Below are 27,430 nucleotides of genomic sequence, written 5' to 3'. Positions count from 1 at the left end.
CTCCAAAACGACCAATCACATACACAAAACAGATTCTCGACGAGACCTACCGTAGGCAAAACACTAATGTTCCACGTGGCCTTGCATATGTACATATGCATTCATGACAAGTTTAGTAATAATAATGGCAATAATGTGGTCTATCCAAATACAACCTCCAGCATTACTCTTTTACTCTATGGATAATCATACAAGTCTATTTAAAGCCACCTATAAATAATAATATAGAGCTGGCAAGAATGTATTCCCCTGTCAAAACATGTTTCGTGTCCAGTCGGATTTCAATTACAGATAGGAACAGAATTTGCGAATCAAGTGTTATTGCACACCACATACATTCGATAATATCATGATTTATTATTTCACTACCTAGATATGCGCTCTAAAACGTACCACAATATCTAGTACAACGCTATTGTTGGTCCATGATATAGTGACAGGATACATAGGTAAGTAGTTTAAAGTTACATTTTGATTTTTGGCTCCCACTTTAGCTGTGCAAACAAATCAACAATATTTAGGTGTTCCAAGCATGTATTAATAATGGAGAGGAGGGTTGCGTGGAAATAGAAAAGGATATATATATATATATATATATATATATATATATATATATATATATATATATATATAATCCTTGGTATCAAATGTTAAATTAACAGAAGACAAATGCCATTTTGTAGCTATTTGTCCAAATTTACCAATCTAAGGCAGAAAGTTGTATGTATTCCTTGGTATATTTTTCATTAGGTACAAGGAAGTAAGTTGTCTCATGCATTCGCACTGTGTGAGGTCGATTTTTTCGTAGCTTTAATACATTATGCTTATCAATTAATTATAGAGATACATACAAGTACACGTATATTCGACAGTTGTCACTTTGTAAATTAAGTATTGACTTTGCATATTTTATTATGTTTTCATGGTCCAGAGGCGTATCGTACCGAATACACTTCCTGTTCTGTTATAGTATGTTCTGTTAAAGATTTACCGACCAGAAAAGAGATTATGTCGGAAATAAAACTCAGAAATCAGAGGTATGTACGTGATCGCTGATTCTCTGCAACGACTACGACTGCCAAATGCATGTTTCACATTTGTTTCGTTCAATGATATGTGACTGCATAATCAGGCCTGTTTGTATTTAAACGGACATCTCTCATGAACTGTGACCGTATCACATTTCAGTTCAGCAAGGCACTATAGTTTCGAAACGCCCAACAGCGGCAAGATGCCATTCTTGTTGGGGAAAGAAGAAAACAATCTAATTTCAAATCACGTTCAACTTCACTTTTAGACGCAATATACTCATTCCAAAATTATATCATTCGAGACTGAAACCTACTTTCAGAATTATTTTTGAATTTAGAGAGCTCGAAAAGTAGCAATTTGTTTCAATGTAAAAAGGCCACAAAAATACATGCTAAATAAGTCCAATATTAAAATATGTACTCACTCTTTCGTTTCAGATCATGTTGGGTCAACAGGCTGGATATAGATAGATACACATATACACTGCACTGGAGCTTTTCAACATTTTATAAGATGAAAAGAGTAAATGCTCGTGGATCAAAGGGGTTTGTAACAAATTATCTCTCTCTCTAATAATAATAATAATAATAATAATGAGGATTTTGTATAGCGCCTAATCTTTAGAGGCTCTAAGCGCTTTACAACATTAGACAACACCTATAAGATGAAAAACATAATAATATTATTACAAAAACAAACAACATAAAATAAGAAAATCATTAAAATATAAAAAAAAGTACATGCTGATAATATTTCAGGTAGGAAACATTATTAGGTCTTTAAGTTTGTTCTTGCAGTCGAAATAAGTGAGTTTTGAGAACCCTCTTGAATGTGATCACTGTGTCTTTGTGTCTAAGTTCAGTGGGCAATTTATTCCACGTTGCTGGGCCCTGGTATGCAAAAGAACACTGTCCATATGACTTTGTTTTCATAGTGGGAATAATGAGTATACGATTGTCAGAAGAGGAGCGTAAGTATCTTTCTGGTGTGTACACCTGGGTGAGATCGGATAGGTATGTTTGACTAGAGTCCGACAGTGAAACGTAGCACAGAGAACAAATTTTGTGTTTGATTCTAGATGGAATGAATAGCCAGTGTAGGGTACAGAGCAGCGGGGAGGTGTGCTCTGATCGTGGTACTCTAAGTATGATCCGATCAGCTGTGTTTTGAACTTTTTGAAGTTTCTGAAGTAGATATTGAGATGAACCAGACAGAATTGAGTTACAATAGTCCAGTCTTGAAAGTACTAATCAACACACAGGTGTTTTAGTGGCATCATCTGAAAGATATTTGCGAACTGAGCTGATGCGTCTCAGCTCAAGATATGCAGCCTTGCATATGTTCATGACATGTTGGTGCAATGTGAGAGTACTGTGCAGAGTAACACCTAGGTTTCGTACTGATTGTGTGAATTTAATGTTGGCGTTGCTGATATTTATTGTTTGAGATAAAGGATGTGAATGAGAAAGTCTTTGTGTTGTGATCAGAATGGCCTCAGTTTTATCACCATTCATCTGCAGCTTGTTTCAAGTCATCCGTGATTTCACATCAGAAATGCACCTCTCTACACCTTGGATGGTAGCATCAACTTCAGTCGGGTGGCTAGATTTGTATATTTTGGTGTCATCAGCGTACAATTGGTGAGACACTGGATGATGATCTATGACACTTGAGAGCGACTGAGTGTACAGAATGAAGAGAACAGGTCCAATAACAGATCCCTGTGGAACACCACAACATAAATCAACTGGACTGGAGTGTATTCCATTTGCAGATATAATTTGTGTCCTGTTGACCAAGTAGGACTTGAACCACAGTAAGGCTGTATCATGAATGCCAAATGCATGCTGGAGACGGTGAAGTAATATATCATGGTCTATTGTGTCAAATGCTGCAGACAAATCAAGAAGGGTGAGGATTGTAATCTTTCCGCTATCCAACGCAGAGAGAATGTAATTAACTACTTTTAGAAGAGTAGTTTCAGTACTGTGGCAAGGGCGATATGCAAATTGTACATTGCTAAAAAGACTGTTTGAATTTAGATGAGATGCAAGCTGGGATAGAACAACCTTTTCTAAGATTTTTAAATGAATGGGAGATTATAAACAGGGCGGTAGTTCTTTAAATCGTTATGGTCTAGTGTTGGTTTCTTCAGCAGAGGCTTTACAATGGCAGTTTTGAAAAATGATGGGAATTCCCCTGATGAGAGAGAGGTATTAATAACATCAGTTAGCGAATGCAGTACTGGATCTAAGCACTCAAGCAGCTGTGATGTTGGAATTGGATCAAGTTCACATGACTTTGGTGCACTCTTCATCAGGATTGTACGTACGAAATCCATAGAGACAGGTTCAAATGCTGCTAATGGTTGCCGCTCAAATTCTGTATCCCAACTGTATGGTGACGACTAGTCAATTGAAACTGTGGTGTCAGTCTTATCTGTAATGGTTTGTACTTTGTCACGGAAGAAATTTGCAAATATGTCCGGAAGGTGGACTGGAGAGAAGGTAGTTGGAAGTGGTGTTGATTAGTTCCTTGACATTAGCTTGTTAGTAATCTCGAAGAGCTCTTTGCAGCTGGAACTTTCCGTGATCTTAGTAGTTTAGTGGGCTGATTTCGCTGCATGGACTATATTTGTGACATTCTTCTTAGCGACTTCATAGATTTGCTTATGAATAGTGAGTCTGGTGGAAAGCCAGAGCCTCTCAGCTTTACGGCGGTCTCTTTTAGCAGTGCGAAGCTGGTCCCTAACACTGCTATACCATGGAGAACACTTTTGAATTGATACTCTGCACTTGGTAGCTAGGGCATGTTTGTCAAGTAATGAACGCAGACAGTTATCGAGTTGTTCTGTGGTAGGAGGTAAACAAGTTGTTAGGTTAGCTTGGATGTCGTGCATTAGTTTGGATATATTTATCATACGGAGGTTTCTCTTAGTAGCAGATAAAGGTGGAGGGTTAGGGACTGATACGTCAAGATGGCATATAATGCAGAGGTGATCTGATGCAAGGTCAGTGGATTCCAGGGAGGACCGTAGAATGTTATCATCAGGTCTATTAAGAGTCCAGCCTAAAATGTGATCATGTTTATGGGTGGGTTGGTTAACTGACTGTTTGAGGTTGAAAACATTAATGGAATCTATGAGTTTTTATGTATTTGAGTTTCCGGGACAGTCAAAGTGAAAGTTGAAATCTCCAAGAATAATCAGGTTGCCACCTATCGAATTTCCATACTCCAGGAGATTCGGAAACTGCTCCAAAAAGAGAGAGTCAGCCAGCTTGTTTTTTCTACTAGGCGGAGGGCGGTATAGGCAGAAAAAATGGACTGACCTTTGCTCCAGTGTGAGTGAGGTTTGGACTAGTTCAAACGATGTGTGGTCGAAATTGAATGTTGTGGTGTAGTTAAGACGTTTTATCATGGAGTTCTTTGTGATGACAGCATTTCCACCTCCGCGAGAATTACGGGGGAACGACTTGATGGAGTAACCAGTGGGTGTTAGATCCGCACACTTGGGCTCATCGTCTGATGTTTTTAGCCATGTTTCTGTCAAGAAAAATATGTCAACATTTTGGTCGTTGATAACATTAACTATTTATGTGCGCTTTTCCGGCGGTCCTACTGACTGGGCATTGAATAATGCAATGCGCAGAGGTATTTCTTGGACAGTTGACACAAAGGTTGACGAATTAATTGGGATTTGAATTAGGTTATCTAAATTAACGGTCGAAATGTTTTTAAATGGTTGTGCCGAAATAAGAGAGATAACTGGAATTCTTCTTCCTGTTCTACGCCGGCCAGCGTTGAAACAACGTTTCTTTCTTCGCTTCTGTTTACATTTAGGTAATGATGAATGTAGTCCCATTTCGTTTAGTCTAGAGCACAATGAAGTGTGGAGAGCCAAGCAGTGATCATTTAAAGCAATTAATGAGGGTCCATCGTAGCATAACGGGTTGACTGGCGAGTATCACGTGATGGCGGTTTGTTCAAAAACAGTGGAGCAAGACAGCTTAGAAAAAGTCTAATTATTCTCGTTTCCAAAACAAGGAGATGAAGAAACACATACGAATTTGACAGCCAATACATAATTAACACAATAACGAAGATGAAAACAGGCAACAAGCACAAATATAATGAAAACGGCACTAAACAACGGAACAGCTGCTTAAGCCGGTTAAGCCATAGCGGCCATCTTGTATTCATATCTGTCACCAGACGGCATTCCGATCTGTCACCAACTATATTATGTAAAAGCATAAAATAATTGTTCTCACCTTACTAGTGCATACATATGTATTCAAATGTCAAAAACTCAAGCGATAGATTTCAATCACTTTATCTGATATTTGCATTATCGCTGTCTGTCTGTATGTGTGTCTATGTGTCTGTCTGTCACTGTCTCTATGTCTCTATACATACACGCATACGTATATATATATATATATATATATATATATATATATATATATATATATATATATATATATATACATGCAATTTACGTGCTAATTTTTGTACTTTCTTCTTATATTCTTGTCCTTTACGGCATAAAATTCAGGTCTTATTTGCTTCCTGGATAGTGAAATGCTTGTTTAAAAACTTATTGTGTCAGGACGATTGATTTACACTGTCTGGAACACCTTCCCAAATATGCTAAGCATGCATTCGACACATTTTAAGATCAGTAGAAAATATGTTATCTAAAGTTTGACCTCGACGGTAACACTTTGTCTTGAGTGACACAGCGAAGAGCAAGTACATGCTGGCAGGGATCTGGTGATATCTGCCGGATTTATGTACACGTTTCATTCTTTGTTTCGTTTCGATATACCGTGACATGTAGACCACTTGCAACAGTGGTTTCTAGCTTTTACGTGGACGGGTGATATTGCTAGGTTCATTGCCCGGGTGTCTTAGTTTCTCATTCATGCCCATTCTTAGGACACTTCAATTTTGTCCGCTAGTCTTAAACAAACAATAACTTTTTGGTAACTACATCCCATAGATGAAATTGACTTGTTATGATTTATAATTCAGTTCCTGCTTATGGCTGGATATCCTTTGTTTAGCATATCAGTGCTGGTTTGTTTGTGCTTGCAAGATGTTCTCAAGGCCAGATGTACAACCATATAAATAATTTTGGACGAGATGTTTATAACGTGCACACGATATGTATTGGACAGGGACTGATCTCACTATTGAAAGTTGGCAAAATGACAAGTGGCACACACAAAGTAGGCCCAATGAAAAGCGGCAGACAGAAAGTTGGCAAAATTAAAAGTGGCAGATAGAAAGTAGGAAAAATGAAAAGCTGCACATAGAAAGTTGGCAAAATGAAAGGGGACACAACGAAAGTTGACAAAATGAAATGTGGCACATAGAAAGTTGACACAATGAAAAGTAGCGCATAGAAAGTTGGCAAAGTTTAAAGTGGAACATAAAAAGTTGGCAAAATGAAAAGTGGCACATATAAACCTAAGATGAGCATAATAAGCACATACAGATTAAAAATTGAGGAATAAAAACCTAGCAAATAGTTTTCGGAGTGAGCCATATTCTCTTCCTTCAAGAGATTTATATTTAGGTTTTGTCCTTTTACCAAGGAACTTCCAGATATTTGTTTTTTTTTAAATGTCTCACCTTGTGTTCAAATAATAATAATAATGATGAAGACTTTGTATAGCGCCTAATCTTTAGAAGCTCTAAGCGCTTTACAACATTAGACAACACCTATAAGATAAAAAAAATAAACATAATGATATGATTACAAAAACAAACAACATGAAATCAGAAAACATAAAAAAACATGCTGAGAATGTTTAAGGTAGGAAACATTATTAGGTCTTTAAGTTTGTTCTTGCAGTCGAAATAAGTGAGTTTTGAGAGCCCTCTTGAATGTGATCTCTGTGTCTTTGTGTCTAAGTTCAGTGGGCAATTCATTCCACGTTGCTGGGCCCTGGTATGCAAAAGAACGCTGTCCATATGACTTTGTTTTCATAGTGGGAATAATGAGTATACGATTGTCAGAAGAGGAGCGTACGTATCTTGCTGGTGTGTACACCTGGGTGAGGTCGGATAGGTATGTTAGACTAGAGTCCGACAGTGAAACGAAGCACAGAGAACAAATTTTGTGTTTGATTCTAGATCGAATGGATAGCCAGTGTAGGGTACAGAGCAGCGGGGAGGTGCGCTCTGATCGTGGTACTCTAAGTATGATCCGATCAGCTGTGTTCTGAACTTTTTGAAGATTCTGACTGTAATCTTTACGCTATCCAACACAGAGAGAATGTCATTAACTACTTTTAGAAGAGTAGTTTCAGTACTGTAGCAAGGTCGATATGCAGATTGAACATTGCTAAAATGACTGTTTGAATTCAGATGAGATACAACCTGGGATAGAACAACCTTTTCTAAGATTTTTTATATGAATGGGAGATTAGAAGCTGGGCGGTAGTTCTTTAAATCGTTATGGTCTAGTGTTGGTTTCTTCAGCAGAGGCTTTACTATGACAGTTTTGAAAAATAAAGTGAATTCCCCAGATGAGAGACAGGTATTAATAACATTAGTTAGTGAAGGCAATACTTGATCTAAGCACTCAAGAAGCTGTGACTCAGATTTATAGTGAATACGTATGTCTAACAAGAAGTGTGTGTGATTTAGACTTATAACATAGCTTCAGCAATGTTTCAGTCATATCGCTACGATGTCTGTAGTGTGGCAGCTTATTGTGATGTCTATCACTGGGACATCATGCCGCAGACATGTAGCATTATTCTGACACCAGGCTGACCAGTCCTACCCTAACAATGCTGGGCGCCAAGCGATGCAGCTGCTAGTATCATTTTTTGTATACCTCTTTGGTATGACTTAGCCGGGGTTCGAACTCCCAACCTCCAACATCCGAGGCGAACGCTCTAATCACTTAGACCACCAGTGCGGTCTGTCTCACAACGAAAGTAAAGCAATGTATTATAGTCTTTAAATACTCTACAAATTATGGACGGATATTAGAAGGTGCATTACTATCTGGATTGTTCATTGAACAGTGCTAAGTTAGACCCTGAGTACAAAAAAAATTACGCTCATATGGCCTTAGGATTTATTTATCTACTGTAGGAAAGTATTGTTATAGTAAGTAATAAAACAACATTATTACAACTATGATTGTTCCTGTGTGCCAACATTAGAATTCATAACTTATGCAAACTTGTTTTACAAATTCTTGACATAGAAATCCCATTGAAAAAGTTCAATAGCACAGACAGAACGAATTGCACTTCATCGACATTTTAAACGTTATCCTCGGGAAATGGTGGAAGACGACTCTTCAGATTCCTCTTATTAACTCATGATTCTAACAACTGCTTTACTGATAAAAATGCCATCCTAGTGGAACATATATTCAGTAACCCCACACTGACCACTATTGGTTAGATGCAACGTACGTTGAGCAATCTTATATATATATATATATATATATATATATATATATATATATATATATATATATATATATATATATATATATAATCTATGTTGGGGTTTGGACTGAGACAAGGAAATCCCAGTCGGGGGTTATATTATTTGTCCCCCCACAAGGCTTGCTCGAATTGGGGGAAATATAATATAACCCCGCGACTGGGATTTCCTTGTCTCGGTCCAAACCAAAACGTAGATTATTTTTCTCACCCACTATTTTCCTATCAAGTAAAAAGAATTATTCACTAGTGTTTTTTTCCAATGTTTACATGCGGCGCATGAAAATAAATATGTTAATGAGGGCTGTGGTGTGACCGTTACGTCCGAAGTACACAGTTTTTACGAGTGAGCAAAGAAAAATAACAACATAAAAAGTCGCATTGTAATGATGTATTATCACATTTAAGATATGGATGTTATATGAAACTGACAATAAATAATTAAAATTTATTACAAGAAACTGTTTTATTTTCATCAGTTCCAATTTTGAAAAGATATTTTGTAAATAATAAAACGATATTGGCTACTCAGCTCTACTGTAGTTTTACCTAGTACAAGCTGGAACGAAGAGCAACATCTTGCCTTAGATTACTGATGGGTAATTAGAGATCAGTGTCACTATCGTATATAACTATTATTTTCTTTACAGGAGGTGAAACTGTTTGTGACATACTTCTGTTGTCCTTAATATTGATTGTAAAATTACCCCCGTTTATAATAGATCCCCCGAAAACGGACTCTAGCGGATAACCATGTGCTAAACTTTCACGTTCACAGATTCTTTTTGAACATTTATTTTTCTGTCTTGGAAATATGGCAAGTGCTACAGTGAAATTTGCTTATGGATTAATGTGTCGACGGATAAATGATCCCTTCTGGCTGGGAAGTGCATTATTTGTCATTAAATAGTGAACGTATATTTTTGATTCAACCTGGGCACAATGGAAATGCATAACAAAATTAGAATAAAGCATGTTTTATATAACACTTTTCTGGCTGTTACTAAGTTTTCCGTAGTTGTTAAGAGAGTTGGGAGGCTATGAAGTGTATAGGTCTATAGTATATGTGCATGGATCAGTGTTTTCTGTTATAGTTTATTTCACACAACATTGAGAATTTTATCCTATCTGTAGCACAGCCATTTTTCAGGTCAGCGTCATTAACTGTAGCTAACAGTATATAATTTGTTTCACACGTAGCATTTAAAACTAGTTAGGTAGCTTTAGCTTCATTTAATGACGCTGACCTGAAAATGTACTGAGCTAGGCCTGCATATAGGATAAAATTGACCATGCTGTGTGGAACGAACAAGCATAATACCAAAAAGCTCGACATCATATGCGTTTGCCTTTGTCTCTCTCGAAATGTTTTTGCATGGTGTGTTCTCAAAGATGAATTTAACTAAAGTTACTATGTTTTTGTTATATATCTATTGCTGTTGTTGTTGTTTGATTTTGGTACAATTACACCAGGCACAGCAGATGACAACAAGTGTTTCCTTTTTTTAAAGTAGTTCTGACCGCGTGGACACCTTGACTGAGACGACTGGTCTGAGACGACTAGACTGAGATAAGGAAAGTAAGGTTAGCAAAACAAGTAGAATTTTCTGTCGTATGGGTTATATATATATATATATATATATATATATATATATATATATATATATATATATATATATATATATATATATATATATATATATATGGAATTGAATTTGCAACAAAGTTAGTTAAGTGACAATTACAGTAAAGCGAACTGTTATAAAACTGTTCTGCTTTCCAAACATTATAATGGAATATAATACATCTGAAACGGCCATATGCACGTTTTTTTTTTTTAATTCTTTCGTTTATAGACGCACATCATCATACAAATGAGTCTTCTATACCTAGGGACACACCTCAACAGCCTACCTGGACTGATCAGGTTAAGATTTGAAACCGCTACCTTGAGAATGCGAGTCAAGCTTTATGCCACTAAGACACGCAGTCTCCATTATAGCAATATTTAACTTACACATAATTAAAATATTTGGCGTTGAATATGGGAACATTCCTGGATCCATCCCGAAGACAATCCCTTCATCACATTAATGTACTATCATGTCGTATGCGATCCCTAGGCGCGCACAACTTTTTAGGCAGTGAATTGCATCTTGAATCAAAGGGAGAAGAGATGCATGGGAGGTGACGTGATGAAGTAGGATGGATACTATTGACAACTCCGATAAGGATATTCTATCATGTATTTCGAATTTACAGTGTGAGAATATTTCAGATCCAAAGACAGTTCCTCATTTGGCACGCTTGGCGACGATGACTTGGCTTCTACCACTTTAAGTTTGGAACTCAACAAATTCGCATTCAACGCTTCCAAGAGTGCAAAAAGAGAGGAAGAAAAAAGTGAATGTAGTGTAATTGAAGACAGATTTACCTCGCTTGACGGCGTGCGGGCTGGTATAAAATCAGAGGGCCTAGAATCATGCAGACTTATCTTCGGTAGACTCTCTCTCTCTCTCTCTCTCTCTCTCTCTCTCTCCATGCGTAGGGTTTCCTCCCTAGTCTGCTTATTGCTTCTCACTACTGTGTTACTTTCTGGTTACTCCCTTTTTAATTTGGCAAGTAAATCGATGCATGTCAAGGAAATTATCGGATCCAGAAAATGCATTACGCTTTTTATTTCTCACACAACTATGCAAATGAGAGCTATCTTCAAGACTTTTTGTATTTGGCATACAGATAATATAACCACCAACATATCTATAACGCCGAATTTCTGCGGAAAGTACTCTTGATTTATTCCATCGTTTTACATGGCGATGCACATCCAAATAGTTAAACAGATTCATACTTTTGTAGTGCCTGAACACTATGCCATATATTTTGCTCACAGTTTAAGTTACAAGAATGACCGTGTAGACTTTGGTCGATTTAGTAAGAAGAATGCTAATTAAGTTGCATTTATACTGTGTAAGCAAAACAATAGCTTGCATTGCTAAGAAAGGCAATAAGAGATTGGTCACGCAAACTAACAATGTAACTTAAAAGACTTTAAAGAAGTGTCAGGAACAAATATTACTCAATGTTTCATTGTATATTAGTTTACTGGTTGTAAGAAACATTAATTCGGCCTAGAAACCTACATATCAGTGGTCCGTCACCCATGAATCGGGTTCCAAAACTGGGTTGCTATGCTGTTTAAATAGGTCGCCGAGATCAACCTTAATAGTTCGATATTTCTGTCCAATCTGGTTTTAGCAGGTTAGCAACAAAACCCTAGTCTGGGTGGCCACCAACTTTTATATTCCCTTCGCTGAAGGTGCAGTTTCTTCAGATGATCCCAACAGTATATACACAAACGTAAACTGATAGGTAACTAATATACCAATCAAAGAAATATAATAAGTGTGAATAGCATTACGTCATGTTTTAAAAAGATACTTAACAATGATATTACTTATATGTGATGGCTGTGGTCTAATGAAACACACACACTATATATATATATATATATATATATATATATATATATATATATATATATATATATAGATATAGATATATATGTGTGTGTGTTGTTTTTGTTGTGGTGGTGGTGTTTAACGCCATATTTCAGCACACGATAGGCTATGCATGGCGGCCAGTATTAATAGTGGAGGAAGAACCCAGGAAAACCCCGCGAAGAACCACCGACCCACGAGAAGCTACTGGCAAGCTTTCTCACATACCCACATTGGCCGAATCCTAGACTCGAACCCACGCAGACAGAGGTGAGATAGCAGTGATCCGTAATGGACAGCGCTTTAGACCACTCGGCCACTCGGGGCCCCATATGTGTGTGTGTGTGTGTGTGTGTGTGTGTGTGTGTGATCCTGCAGCATATGCGAATGTCAATTTGGGTTGCAGGTGCGAAACGTTTTAAAACATTCTATCACAGAAAATCACATTGAACTAAAATCTTACATTAAATCAATTAACTAATTAACATTAGCCAATCAGATGTCAGAAGTTGGATCTCTGTGTGAGGATTTTTCGTAATTTCTTGACAGTACCTAAATGACGTTAAGACGGAGGAAACATATACTCCTTGACTACCTGGCCTGATTCAACTTTCCTTCAAAATTACAATCAATCATGCAACTTATTTACAATGGAACAGTGTCTGCAAAGATTACTAAGCAGTTTACTGTCTTAAATACAACCGAATCATTGAGAAGTGGATGATGTAGAGAAAAGGCGCTGATGTTCAATTAAGTTTGTTTCAGGAGTCTTGGTATCAAAAGAGTTTTTGATCTAATTACTTTATAGATGTTTAGCAGCGAATTCGAGCACGAGGTCCTAATAGAAATTTTCTTATTCGAAGGCTGGTAATAAGGAATTACCTACAGAGTGTATTTGTTCAAAAGCAGCTAGCCTTGATCTATTCTCCACTCTCTGGTAGTCCATGTTTGACTAGTCTCTACCCTCTAGTTGTTACCTTGATCTATTCACCCTCTGGTGGTTATGACTTCCTCCTTTTAATATTTTCAAGCGACTATAAGAAGAACTGAGTCAACGTTTGTTGATAATAAATTAAACAATATTTGGTTATTTTACTAATCTTTTTGTATGAAAACTTTAACTTGCTGAAAACGTACATTCCATTAAAGGTCATGAACTTTTGCACAAATAAGTTCAGGTGTGGCTATTATATTCAAGAAGTGATCGCAAGAGAAAAGGAGTAGATAATCATATGTTACAAACCTATATCATACCTGTCTAATTTCCATTCCATGTGACACTAAGCAGTTTTGATATGTATATCGTTTTATATTTATGAAGGAATCGACTATACAATTAGCAACCGGAGCCAGGGAAAGAAAACATTTGGCGGGAAGAGTTTGCATGATCTTGGAGGTTTGAACCCTTATCAAGAGGTCAGTAGGTCAAAGTAATCCACTCTTACCTTATAAGACAGTCACATTTTTGTATGGCGAACCTTTACAATAATATACGCCTATTCTGTAAGGAACGATTTGATATCTACATCAATAAAATGTATGGGTAACAAATACCCTCCAATAGAAAGTAATGTACTTATTTTTCAACAACAGTCTTGGAAAAGAGTGGATATGTTCGTGCCATCTCAATGTCCGTCCAAGTGGATATAAGGTCCGTCATGTTTCTTGTAAATGAATCTTCTTTTCAAATATTAGATACATTACTTTTAATGATAACACCCCTATTTGATGTTCAAATAAAATTCACTACAGCAAAAACTAATCTTGTATGTGTCCTTATACCTAAACTTCGCCTTTGTACCTAAACTGCGTCTTTGTACCTAAACTGCGTCTTTGTACCTAAACTCATTTCAGCCTCTACTTGAATAGAAGCTATACAGTGTGACAATGAAGCACTCTTCGAGTACGATTATGTTGTGGCGTATTTCAGATTAAAATTAAACTGTTCAAAATGGTAACGTGTCCATACCGTGCCACAGTGTCGGTATCTATATAGGCTTTGCACCAATATGACTTGATAGATAAATATAAACCTTGATTTGTTCCTGGTAGTAGTAGCAAACAATGACGTTTGGGTTTTGGCCCTTTGTCGTATCTGACACCCAGTCATAGCCTCTATTCTCATGACTTACTTAGCCCAGTTGTGACCCATGCATGTTTAGCAACGTAATAATCCACACATGCGACCAGTCATGGAGGTAGAGTCTACGTGGGACGTCAATGCCTCAAACAACCTGAAAAAGAACAAAACAGTCATTTACCACTTCTTGGCTTTACTCTGTGTTACTGTGCTTGTTAGAAATGTGGTCGAATACGATACAAATCGACACAATGCAGCAACACAATCAATTTAATGTAGCACCAGCAGCTAGAGGTTTGATACAGGAACCAAGATATCTTATTTTCCATCGCTATTTTAACATTATACGATTCCTACCTTTTGTAAATTGGCGCTGTTTGTTATTTAAAAATTGTGAATTTCCACATCCCCACCGATTATGTTGTCCTCGATTGCAAAAGAATACAGCTAAAAGATGGCATTAAGGCTGATCTGCAATTAGAACTCAGGTATTCATGAATGCACTCGCATCGAAATTAATTTGCTGATATTACCAGAGACACCGGTTAATATTGATATAGTACCAACAATAATTCGGATTGGTGCACCCACGATGGTTGCTGTTGCCGAAATTTCAGTTACACCAAGACCAATAGTCGATGCCGAAACAAGACCAAAAGAGCGTCTACGACCACGGGTGTTAGTATTTCATGATTAGCACGGTTCTCTTTGTAATTTCGTCTCGTAACTAATGTTCCAATTCGATTATTTTATCACGCTGATTAGACTGTAGTTTTGTCATAATTATTCTATTGATAATACAATCGCATATTTTAATTGTATGACAGTCTGATCTTTTCCGTTCAGATCATCACGCGCAGGCGCATCTCGTACTCGTGTTTCTAATCAGTTATTCTTTTTTACTGTTAAAATTGTCATAAAATTATAGAAAACCTTTTCCTCGGGAATACTTCAATCTCTGGCGATTGTGCATTCTGATGATTGGCACTCCTTTCATAAAATAGCACACCGATTACGCCTGCACCTTTTGAATCTAACGATGTTGATAGTACCACTGTGTAAGAATTTATAATTTTACTATCAGGCATGATATTACATGTACATTATCAAGACCATGATGTCGCTTATTATTTGTCAACATACCATTCGACCTCAAGTAAATTTCATTCTAGTATTGATAAACAATTATGATCTGGAATAGCGCACTTTTAAAATGTGACTTTTATGACCAGCAAAGATATTTCTATCAAGACAGCTGAAAATAAGTTGTCCATTTGCTTAAGTTTGGAACGTTATTATTTTCGTCTCCTGCTTTGACTAATATTACTAGAATTTCAGTACAGAACGTTACTACACGTGGTGGTGTTGGCACGCTGGCGGTTTGATTAATTATATATTGTCTTGTTTCAAAATTGTCAAAGTCTTAGATAAACTCAAACGACACAACACTGTTTCTGATTCCCCCATTTTATCTGACTTCAATCAGGTTCTTTCCAACAACGCCTTTGAGCGTGACAAAAATATCCTGAACGTCAATGTTAGACGTCTTAAGTTTTCCATTGTGATCGTCAAAAATCACACGCTCACCTGCATCAATACCAACAACATTACAATTAGTAAACTGGACAAATCCGCTTTGGTGGTAAATCGGCTCAGATTCACATTTGCACAGTGTCGTCGGGCAGAGTAATATCCTTAAATGTTAATATACATTTTGTATAATATTAAACGTACTTTAATGTGAAATCAGTAAGTGCTTGCGGTGTTGGTGAAGGCTCCATTGATAAGATGACCACATATAGACCCTTCCACCAGGGTCTGTTCTGGCATAATCGAATAAAACAATGATTGTTGTCCAAAGTGTCTGGTTAAATAACATCTTCAGTTTGTGGAGCTAGTCAATACAAGTCAGAACGATGTTGAAGTGTTGCCACATATACAATCTAATTAGTGCCAGGTCATGTTGTAAAATCCAGTTTGACACTGCCAGTTTCAAATTCGTTTTGCATAAAGACACCACAAAAATTTTTGATTGATTCTGTCATCGTGATTAAACCAAGATTGGTCAACGGCGTGATCTTCTGCGACCTAGTAATCGAAGACCTCTGCCCGAGAGTTTTCGAGGACTCTTTCCTGGTAATTGAAGGTTTGTCCCAGTTTGATAAGACCAACTCGACGACCGCCAACCGCCTTTTTAATTGCTATTTTTGATGCAGTTCCCACAGCCACTAGCTCCGCAGCTTTTGCAACGGCTGGAGCAACTTATGCTAATAATATCATGGATGGATGCAAGGAATGAAAATATTCCACAGGTCTTTTGCATTTGTGTCACCTATGACTTGGATCATTTTCAAGTCATTGAGGATTTTAGAATATTTTGCTGCATTAAGCTGACCGAGATGTGTTTGGGTCAACCACACCGGAATATTTTCATTATTTTTTTATGGAGAAAGTTGCTTTTGATTGCGTCTCGTATTTGTGTCAGCGGACTCTCACTAAGGTCAACATTCGCTTCGTGATATGACATTTTTATTAAATATCTAAATGTTTAATTATGAATTCTATGAATTTTCCACTGGTTCATCGATGACCTTCATTCGACTAACAGCACCCGCCAACAACAGAGTCTTGTCACAAAATATCACAACATTGCATCTGTAATTAGCCAAACCTATCCGTGCTATAAATTACAGGTCGACAATGGATGTCCTAATAAACTGCAGATGTTCCAATGAAAAGTAATAAATATGGTACAGTGTATTGTAGTCATATTGGGAAATCTGCAAACCATTGTCAATGTTTTAATACCGGTCCATATATGACCACAGATGGTGAGTATGATTGTCTCATGAACAATCCACGAACATCACTGAGGCCAATTATTTAATACGTCACGTAAACGGGTTTTCATGCGTGAACAACGCACAAGGGTTTCACACGTACACGCAACACTGTCATTATTATATTGAAATGTCAGTTCGATCTCTCATGTATATTTGTATTGTTAATATTATTTCATCGCGCAGATCCTCGACGTGCCCGTCTTGATCCTAGAGGAAAAAAGAATACGTGTTAACCGATTATTATTACATGGAAGATACATGGGTGCAATCTATATCAGATCTGCTTTCATTTCTGCCACTGACAGCATCACAAGTTAAATTGATCTGAGTCGTTGGTGAATTTCTGACAATATCGGACGTGCTATCATAACCCACTCGCTATAAATCGTTTATCATCTGGAATGTTGTCAGGCCAACCTAAAACTGGCGATTGCTTCATATCAACCGCATACGTCTGAGATTCAAATGTGATAACCAAACTGAGTTTGCGCTCATTGGCACATATATAAGTTTTTGAGTCTTTGCCGGTCACCAATGTGATTTTTCGTTGAATTTCTTAATTACGTGATTTATGTGTAGTACGCAAGCAATTACATTTTCATAATATTCTGATTGCTGCAAGTACACAAATGAGCTATTCGGTTGTGATAGGACATTAGGAAAACTGTAACACTCTTGCATCGATAACATGGCGAACTTAAGTATTCTTGGTTCACCAGTGGTAACAGATGCAGGAAAGTCACAATGAATTTTGGTTTCGTTTATGAAATTGTAATATTCGAGTTAACACTCTGGGTGGTATTTACAACAACATATTGCATCGCAGCATAGATTTCAAGTAAATAAAGCAACCGTCTCAATTGTTTCATAACTAGTAATGAGTGTACAAACTTTGTTCGTCGTATATATCATGGATATTTTCAAAAGGTTCACACATCAGCAAATGTTATTTATCTTTGTCTATAATAGTATTGGTGAGCAACCGCTGACAAATCAAAGCGGCTTCATGGATGACTTCGGGCGTGTTGTTGTCCGTACGAACTGATCCCACGAGTGTTTCCAATCAATCAGCGAGGTCGTTAGGCTCACACAGTTCACAAAGTCCTTCTCAGATTTTGTCGTTTCTCAATGCATTTTTTCTTTATTCTTGCCCATGCCACGTTTTTACTTATTCTTGAGCCCATTTCGATTTTTCTTCCGGTGTGGATGTTGGTGCAGGTACCACATATGTCTGAATCCTTCTTTGCTGCCTTACTAAAGACGGCTTTCTTCGGGTTGTGTAGCTTTTAATTGTACATGTTTGGAAAGACCGTTTCCATCTGTTGGGTTTACAACTACACTCTGGCCAACACATGTAAGTTCTTCTTTAAACAGCTGTACTTCTTGCCACTATTTTATGTGTACACCTTGCCAATGTTTGCGTTCATCGTCTGTACGAAATAGAGATGAATTATTTTTTTTCTAGCCACTATTTAAAATGTTTTCGTCTTCCTGAAATGCGTATTCTTCCTCTAGTATAAGTTGTTCCTCTGTAATATATGTAATATCGAGGTCTGGGTCCACAGGAGGCTATGGTTCGATCCATGGTTCAAGTGGACCCAATCTTTCTATAAATTTTTTCCACACAATCATATACGCATCAAGCCTTTCTCCAAATTGAACCCATAGATCATCGGTAGCTTGTTTCTTTCGTGCAATCTCCCTGAATATCATTTTAGTCCATTCAACGTTCATTATTTATCACGTGTCTTTGATAACATTCTACCATGTACTCTGTCCAGACAGGAAGTCTGATAAGACAACATATACATGACTGTTTCCTTAAAATATTGAACTGGTATGTGTATCTTTAACTTGTACTCGGACGACACATCTAATATCCTGTCCAGTGCTTTTCTTGTGACCTCATCAGGTACATGAGATGAGTGCCTTTTGCGAAAACACCAGAGGCTTCTCCACTTTCGCCAAGGTCTTCATTGACGAGTGATAGAGTCTGCAGTTGCTCTTGCATATTTTTTATATCGTTGGTGCGCTGAGCCATCGTAAGGACTGGAAGAGGTGTTGCTTATGTTCCCATTAGTGCCACACTTGTTGTACGGTGGCTATTGTAGCTTTCATAATATCCTCGCTATATTCGTCTATTTCCTTTGTGAGTTTAATCAGCGGCTCAAATGTTTGTTCAAATTCGGCTGTCAGGTCTGCTCCTGCAGTTTGTCGCGACTGCAACATATATTTTACATTTTTGTGGCCTTCTGTCACATTTTGAATCAATCCTTGTTGTTTTTGAGTGACTTTACGGCGTCGCTTTCCATACTCTTGGATGACCTTACTGGAAGACATTTTCTATAATTGCTGTATTGATTGTTAATTTGGCGTGTTAGACACGTTCGTGTACAGACCCGCACAATATTACCCTTGGATGTTCTTGTCAAATCAATGGTGAGAAATCTATGCGAATCCTAGGTGATTCGCGCAAACATGCCACGATATTGGTCCGTGGAACACCAAGTCCAATGAATATTTCTAAGACCACGCGTGTCACTTTCATGAAATATCATGATCGTGTTACAGTTGTCACAAATCATTTTGGGTATATGTGCGCATCTTTACGTCACGTAGATGCCTTCAGTGTTTCCTGCATGCCTTCTGCAAATACCTGTGCGGAATGGACTTGGTTCTCAAACAGCACATTTTCATATACTACAAACACACTTTTGCTTTCATCGAAAGAAAAATTATGGAAAAGAAATTGACTGTTGACGATAAAAGTCGTCTTGACATAGATAAAAGTTCTTGGCTATCTTTTGTCACTTAACGCTTTTTGAACGTGTTTTAAAACACCATAACACGGTTGGTCAGCGGCCGATGACCCACTCCGCACAACCATGTTAACCATTGTAAAACCATACTTAACAACAGTTGACTTTTACTGGATCAAGCAGGGCCAATGATCAACTCACGTCCCCATGCTTGGATGATTTAAGTGTTGTATTTGCAGAAAGTCAATTTATTTTTTTATTCGTGGAAACATGGCTACGTCCCCATGCTTGGATGATTTAAGTGTTGTATTTGCAGAAAGTCAATTTATTTTTTTATTCTTAATGGAAATAAAATGAAACATTACTTAGCATGCCAGTAAATTGTAATTTATTTTAATCGCAACTTGCACAATAATAGTAAAAGTTACAAGGAGAGTTACATTTTGTCAATAATAATGTTATTTTTGTTAACATCTGGTTGTACCTAGCTACATATTTAATTTCCGTCAAGAAACTTGGATTTTAGTTCTAACAACAATGCTTGGAAGAAGTACACTTATTGCCAGGATTGTAGTTCGTTATTTTGATAATGAAATTTAGTTTTGATTCTTCGTTGATCGTCAGGTAATTTGCATTTTGGGAGAAGTTCTAGAGCCTCTGAATAATGATCCAGACGGGGGAATACCTGTCTTTGGCTTTGGAGATACCAGAACGCAGGACAAAGGCATCTTCAAGCTTAAAGCAGAGGAGGTAAATATTCGATCAACAACAATAATGACAACGACGATTAAGAAAGGAAAATGGACGACAATGATGACAAGGCTCAATCAATGTAATCTTTCATAATTGTCATGGTTATATTTTATAATTATATGAGGATGGGTTCATTTTCCTCTATTTGGCATGTATGTTATGAACAGCAGTCTATTGCAGTAAATAATATTACCATGTACCCGTTTGTTTGTAAAATATATTTTAATTATGCATCCTATCCTAAACAGTTTCGTAAACGAATCTTCGTAGATTCAATGCTTAGCTGTTCCCATTCATCGGACTCGATTCTTGATTAAAGCACATCGCTAAATTAGCTTGGCATCACACTTCGGTGGCCTAAGTGGTTAAAGCGGCCGCCTCGGATGCAAAAGGTCGCGGATTTGAACCCAGGCCGAGTCATACTAACTACTTGTTAAAATGGTACTAGCAGCTGCCTCGCTTGGCGCCCAGCATTGAGAAGGTAACGATAGGACTGTTCGGTCTGGTGTCAGGAGAATGTGCCTGGATGGGACATGACGCTACCTGTCTGCGGCACGATGCGCCAGTGCTAGACCACACTATAAACAGCCACACTGCCAACATCATAGCAATATGACTGAATATTTTTTAAACTACGTTAAAATCTCACACGCACACACGTCTCGGCATCATACAGCCAAATAAAGTGCTAAAGTGCCAATAAAACCATCCAAACAAACAACCAACCATCGCATGCATCTTATAAAATCAAATGTACCAAATATAAAATGGATGTGTAATAAAACGTTTTTTCAGCTTTCAGTTAAATAAATATACCCAAGAACACGAATCATACTCTCCTTTCATATCGGTTGCGCTTTTATATTTCTAGTTACCATGAGTTCTCCACCTAAAATAGAGCACCATTCGATGTCTGAGTCATCGAAAATAGGTGTTATACGCTGAGGAGCTGCTTACAAATGATATACATAAAAGAAAGCTGATTATCATTTATATAAAACAATAAACATCTTCATGACCATAAAACAACGTGTTCATGTTATTGGACTTTGTTTTGATTAACATAATTAAAACCATTTAGGTTGGATCTATGTGACTCTTTTAATGAAGGCAAGATGACTCATGTCTGCAATATTATGCTGCATTTGATCCTGGTAAATACGACTGTGTAAACATTCACATGTCTACTTACACATCAAATATATATTATTTTTACAATATTTTATCTGCCAAAGTAAAATATGCTTCGTATGAACACACGGTTGCCAATTTTGGTTTTCCTCAATTCAGCTGGTGGCTTCCCTAGGGTCCTAAGATGGAAATTATCTGTATTTTTGTAGTTTTGAAACACGCAAAGAAAAGCTTGGAGAGGGTAACTTCAAACCCGGCATAGCTTCAAAATCGAGTGATATAAGAGCTGCAATCTGGAACACAAACACATTTTATTGACCTAGCATTCCGATTCATGTATGAACTGATTATTGTGACACCTTATTATATAATTTAGAACCGGAAAGTCACCGAAAATATTTAATTGTCACAGCTTTATAGAGACGGGACGTAATCGTCATAACATTGTTTTATGGACCAGTGTGCTGGGTATGCAGAGGGCGCACACTATATCGATTCACGTAGATAACAGCAAAATGCTTTCTGGTATCTCAAACTTACATTTTAGCGATCAGAGTGAGTCTTACTAACAAAGAAAATTTACAAACATTTTGGACTTAGGACTTTCCCTTTGTCAAAACGTTAACGTAACTGAACCCCATGAATTTAAATTGTTCTGTTTTGCCGTGAAACAGCGCTAGGGGAAACAAGCAAGATTTCTCAATGTTTTCACGTTAATCAAATTCTCCCTCAAGAGGAAACGAAATAAATTCGCAAGGACAAACATACAAAACGTGTCACATGCAGGACAAGGAATATTTACATATTTGATCGGAAAAGAATATAAAACTATACATTATAACGATAATGTTTAAACAAAGGGAAAATTAAAAGCTAACCTCACACAGCTTCGAACTATTGCACAAAGAGTTTTAAATAAGGCACAGTTGCGATGCAATATAATATACACATATTATATACAATAAGGTTTATACAACAATGTGCCAAACTGATATGTTACTCTCTTATATCTAGGGGGAGTGCAAGGGTTTCATGGAGGTGCTGGAGGTATACGAGAAGGTGACGCCCACGGTACGACTAAGTGGGCCGACAAACTTTGCTCCTTTGATTGAAAAATCTGTAGAAATTGTTAAAGCTTCTGGTTACATGGTAAGTAACTTACATCCCTCCTCTCCTTTGTCATTCTTCTACCTCTTAAGTTAGCCTTTCTTCATTCAGTCTATACATCGACCAACTAATTAATCAATTTATTGATCAATCAACTTCAAAATTGCATCCTCTGAATTTATATGAACTGTTCTTTAATCAGCGCTGGCAACAAATTATTATTATTATTATTATTATTATTATTATTCCCTAGTACCACATTCTGGTGATTGTTGCTGATGGTCAAGTCAGTAACGAAGAACAGACAAGGAAATCCATTGAGCATGCTTCCGACTACCCGCTGTCTATCATCATGATAGGGGTTGGGGATGGCCCATGGGACATGATGGACGAATTTGATGACCAGTTACCACAAAGAAGATTTGACAACTTTCAATTTGTCAATTTTTACGAGATAATGTCAACAGCCAAGAATCCCCAGGCAGCATTCGCTCTAAATGCCCTCATGGAAATACCTGACCAGTATAAAGCTATCAAACTTTTGAAACTGATGGAGTAGAAGAGACATATGTACTTTCATTAAAATCCTCTGTGACAATTCATCATTACTAGCTGATTTATTGTGAAATAGTTACACTATGAAATAGTACTTACATTATATTATCTCTTGATGAGTGGAGGTTAATTTATCTCGATTGGAATACAAGTCATATTTCTAATTCAAGTATGCTTGTGTGGATTATTTCCACGAATGAAACTTTAATTTGAGAACTATCAAATTTTAGAACATAACGTTTAGTTTGTAAATGGCCAAAATTGTAATTCTTTCATTGCGTTAGGGCAATGGATCGGGAAACTTTATATTTTAAATACATTAAATACAAACTTTAAAAGTCGTCATTTTAGGACACATTCTGTATATATATTCAGTTTCTCTTTTTGACTTTATTTTAAGGTGCAGTTATTTTATTTTATTATTTTTCCATATGTTTAGCAATGGTAGCCATATTGATGACTGGGTTTGCAGTATTAATAGTTCATGCTTTTGTTATTGCCAACAAGCTACTAAATATCTTTTTAGTAATTTCAGGTGTAATGAGTTGCAGAACAGCACCATTGATAAAGATCTAGTATTGCCAGCTGTATGTTTCTCTAATACAGTCAAGTATGTTTCTGCTGTTTCTTTTTCCTGGGAGGGTGTGTGTGTGTTTGCTGTTAGAAAAGATGTAGTTCCCAGACTTCCATGTCAAGAATAAGCCTATTTCTACGGAATGAAAAGGGTGTTTATGCAAGGACGCTTCCGTAAAGAAAAAAGGAAAGAGGATTAACGGTTCTAAGAAACGTCTTTAGTTTTTAATCGACCTTAATTTAAGGTGGCAATATTTGAAGGCTTATCGACATCCTATTTTATATAATTACGGGTACTCTAATGCAGATGCTTTTTGTATGATTATGTCAAATTATTGCGGATCGGCATCATGTTTGAACATTTGAAAGGCATTCAGCAACTCATAGCCAGGAGGATTCCTGCCAAGTTTGCATCAGCTGGGTTTTGAGCACTCTACAAGCAGAAACCATAGACGGAAAATGCATAACAAGCGCCACATGCAGTACCATGAGTTATTTTGTCTTTGTGGCCACGCAAAGTCAAACATAAAATGTAATATTGATAGCGTCATCATTTGATTTACACATACAGAAAGCCAGAACGGAACCAGTCGATTGGACATGATATTTCATCAATAAACCCTTTTTAAATCTTCTCATGCCAAAATCAAAGTAATGCAAAGTATATTGTTGATCCTTAGCGTTTTCATGGAAGCTGTTTGGAATATTTGTTCTTATGGATTGCACACTATTATTTATTACTCAGAAAAACGTAGTTAGTTCCAATATTTGTCAGAGAAGGAGTTTCAAATTCACTTGATAGACAATGCTGACTTTGTCGTTTTTTGTGAAGTTAGGAACTTTAAAAGTAGCCTCTTAAACAATATAACAAATTGTAAAGCCCGTTGTAATAAAATTTATCTTGGTGTCTGTTTTGGGGTAAATAATTTTTGGCTATTCACAAATAATTAGAAACAGCTAAGATATCGTCTATGATAATAATAATAATAATAATAATAATAATAATGATTATTATTTAAAATAACGATCATAATAATAGTAACAAAACCTAATACTATTTTACCCTGATGCCCTTACTTATAAACTAAGACTAATATAAAATAAATGATGATTGTCTCACTGTCTCAAAACTTAACTCACACACACACGGACACACGCACACACGTATATATACCTATATAAAACATTTAATCAAACTATTTATTGCTACATGTGTATTAGACAGCAATGTTAAAAATGAGGAATTTGATTTAAACATATCTGTACAGTTACAAAAGCTTTGCCTGACACTGGCACTCAATATAGGCAAAGTTACAGTAACAGCATGGTATATTATTATTGAATATGCAAGTTTAAAAGCACTATATCAACGTTGAATCACCACTTAATACTGGCTGTGATCCTCTTGAAATGAATAATCATGCGGAATCATTCAATTTCAGCCTTTCTGAACATACAGTCAAACTGTAATGAAATGGGCAACAGATTTATCAAATGTAATACTTCCGTTTATTTTACATTGGGTACATGACAATGAGGTTGTTGTTTCTACTTTGTTTATATATAGGAGAGACAGACAAATAGACTGGTTTTAAAAATTTCAATGCGACAGTCACTAAATTCATTTATATGTAGCCTAGATTAGTGAGTTTCAAAATATTAAAGCTATCAGAAAGTATAATACATAACTTTGTCTGTCTCTTTGAAGATGATTGGTGTTGATTAGAAGTTACCTCTTGGAAGACAATTGATGTGGATTATAAGTTGTCTGTCTCTTGGAAGACAATTGGTGCTGATCAGACATTGTCTTTATCGTGAAAGACGATTGTTATCTATTACAAGTTGTCTGTCTCTTGAAAAGCGATTGGTGTAGATCAGACGCACATAAATTGCTGGTTTGGTCGGCCTAATACCACTTTAAGGTGCTGCTTAGAACCCTGGGTTAGATTACGTTGTGATATGACTTCAAAGTGCTTTGTCAAAGGACAAAAATTTCAGCCGATCATACATGTCTTGGTAACCGAACCCAGAACTCCTTGGTAATGTTCCTGATCCCTGTTTCACTAATATTCACACGTTTGTTTCTTTAAAGTAAGTTTTGCAATTTGCTTGATTAATATACTGGATACAATATCAATGTTTTCTCAGAGGTCAACGGAACGTTCAAAAACCCTTGTTAAGTTTTAGACTTCGGCAGATAGAACACAATTTATTCATCAAACGGTAGATGAAGAATTCATTTCTGTCTTCATTGCTATTTGTTGAAACCCTCAGAATTCCCTCGAAGATAAGGTAAGGCTACTGAAGGAAAACTAAATATTATATAAAATGTACTTTTAGCAGGAAAGTTAGAATGTATGTCACTATACAATAACTTTACGATGTATATTATGTAAAGGTTTTACCTAGTATGTATATATAGCAAATATGATGTAACATATATCAGGATGTGACGTATGACCATGCAATAAATGTGTGCATACCTTATTCTTATTTATTGATAATACATCATTATTATCATCAGCAACAACATAACCAGTAACAACATCATCATTAGCAGCATAATAGTGGGCATATACGGGCAAGGCGATGGGTGTCTTAACCTACAGTCCGGGGTTCGAAGTTCAGTAGCACACTAGTGACATTGAGATAAGTATATCGACCATGTCGACCAGACAATCTTTAGTTATTTGGAAAGATGGTGGTAGTGGGCAAGCGGTTAAACTTGACGCAGTCACAAGTTTTCCCAGATAGTCTACAGACCGCCAACAAATGAATTGTATCTGATGCACTAATGTCACTTTGTATAGTATTGTGTCGGCCATCTGGAAATTTGCTCTGACCAGATCTGAATGCGAATATAGTTGTAGAACCATCTTTTCTGTCATAAGAAGCGTGCGTACTCAGGTCATGTATTTATTAACTATTTTAAATGAGACAAAACAATCGAGTACTGCATGAATTAGTGACAAATATTTCTAATTATAGTTTTGTTTCCTGATAGTTTCTGCTTCTTTCTGTTTTCAGTCCTTTCTTTATTCATCTAAAGCAAATTTATTTTCTTTTTAAATTCTTTATTTGGTTTGTATAGTCAGCCCATTAAGTTGGAACTCAGCGTCAGTAACACTAGACAAATCCGTCTCTGGGAACTTCTGTTGGTGAGACTATCTTGTCAGCAGTTTTACAGTCAAGTCGGAAAATATATCAATATTTAAAGTGTTAAATAGTATTGCAATGCTTATAAAGTGTTGAGCTTTGACTTATATTATGAAAATGTTAAGTACATATTTTGTGTAACATGGGATCTGCTTACAAGCTTGTAAGGGTTGCAGCGGATGCAGGGAAGGCCCAAATGTTGTACTGTACTAGGTTTGATACGACATTAAACAATGACAGTTAGAATACAAACATGTATCCGTCAGTGCAAAAATGTATAATAAAATTTATGCTCCATAAATAAGCGCCATTTGATGAATTCAGTGTCAGAATGAAGTAAAGTCAATATTGCATGCAACGAGTTTTGGTTATAAATCAAGTTACCAGTAATTGATTGACGTATTTGCCGAGTAATTTTTTTTTAAATCAAAAATCTTAACATGAATTGTATGAATTTTACATATTG

At 36.6% G+C, this 27,430-nt stretch overlaps 1 protein-coding gene and 1 long non-coding RNA gene across 2 annotated transcripts in view; one reads left to right on the top strand and one right to left on the bottom strand.

The window, feature by feature from the left end:
- The first annotated feature begins 323 nt into the window (after positions 1-323).
- Positions 324-27,322, top strand: LOC149783431 (uncharacterized). The gene is made up of 7 exons (XM_089931657.1): positions 324-449; positions 1,470-1,577; positions 10,786-11,006; positions 13,329-13,423; positions 20,314-20,439; positions 22,588-22,722; positions 22,934-27,322. Exons 2-7 carry the CDS (start codon positions 1,546-1,548, stop codon positions 23,237-23,239), a joined length of 915 nt encoding a protein of 304 aa, XP_089787783.1. The 5' UTR covers positions 324-449; positions 1,470-1,545; the 3' UTR covers positions 23,240-27,322.
- LOC149783430 (uncharacterized) overlaps positions 11,171-27,430 on the bottom strand; it is a 33,313-nt gene continuing 17,053 nt past the window's right edge. Inside the window, exon 3 of the long non-coding RNA XR_016413601.1 lies at positions 11,171-14,241. This is a non-coding gene — a long non-coding RNA (uncharacterized LOC149783430). The remainder of the gene's footprint in view (positions 14,242-27,430) is intronic.

This window comes from Sinohyriopsis cumingii, chromosome 14, assembly GCF_028554795.1.
Source record: "Sinohyriopsis cumingii isolate HCF-2022 chromosome 14, ASM2855479v2, whole genome shotgun sequence".
Taxonomy (NCBI): domain Eukaryota; kingdom Metazoa; phylum Mollusca; class Bivalvia; order Unionida; family Unionidae; genus Sinohyriopsis; species Sinohyriopsis cumingii.
Note: the sequence above shows the minus strand (reverse complement) of the source record. Positions and strands in the feature narration are given on the sequence as shown.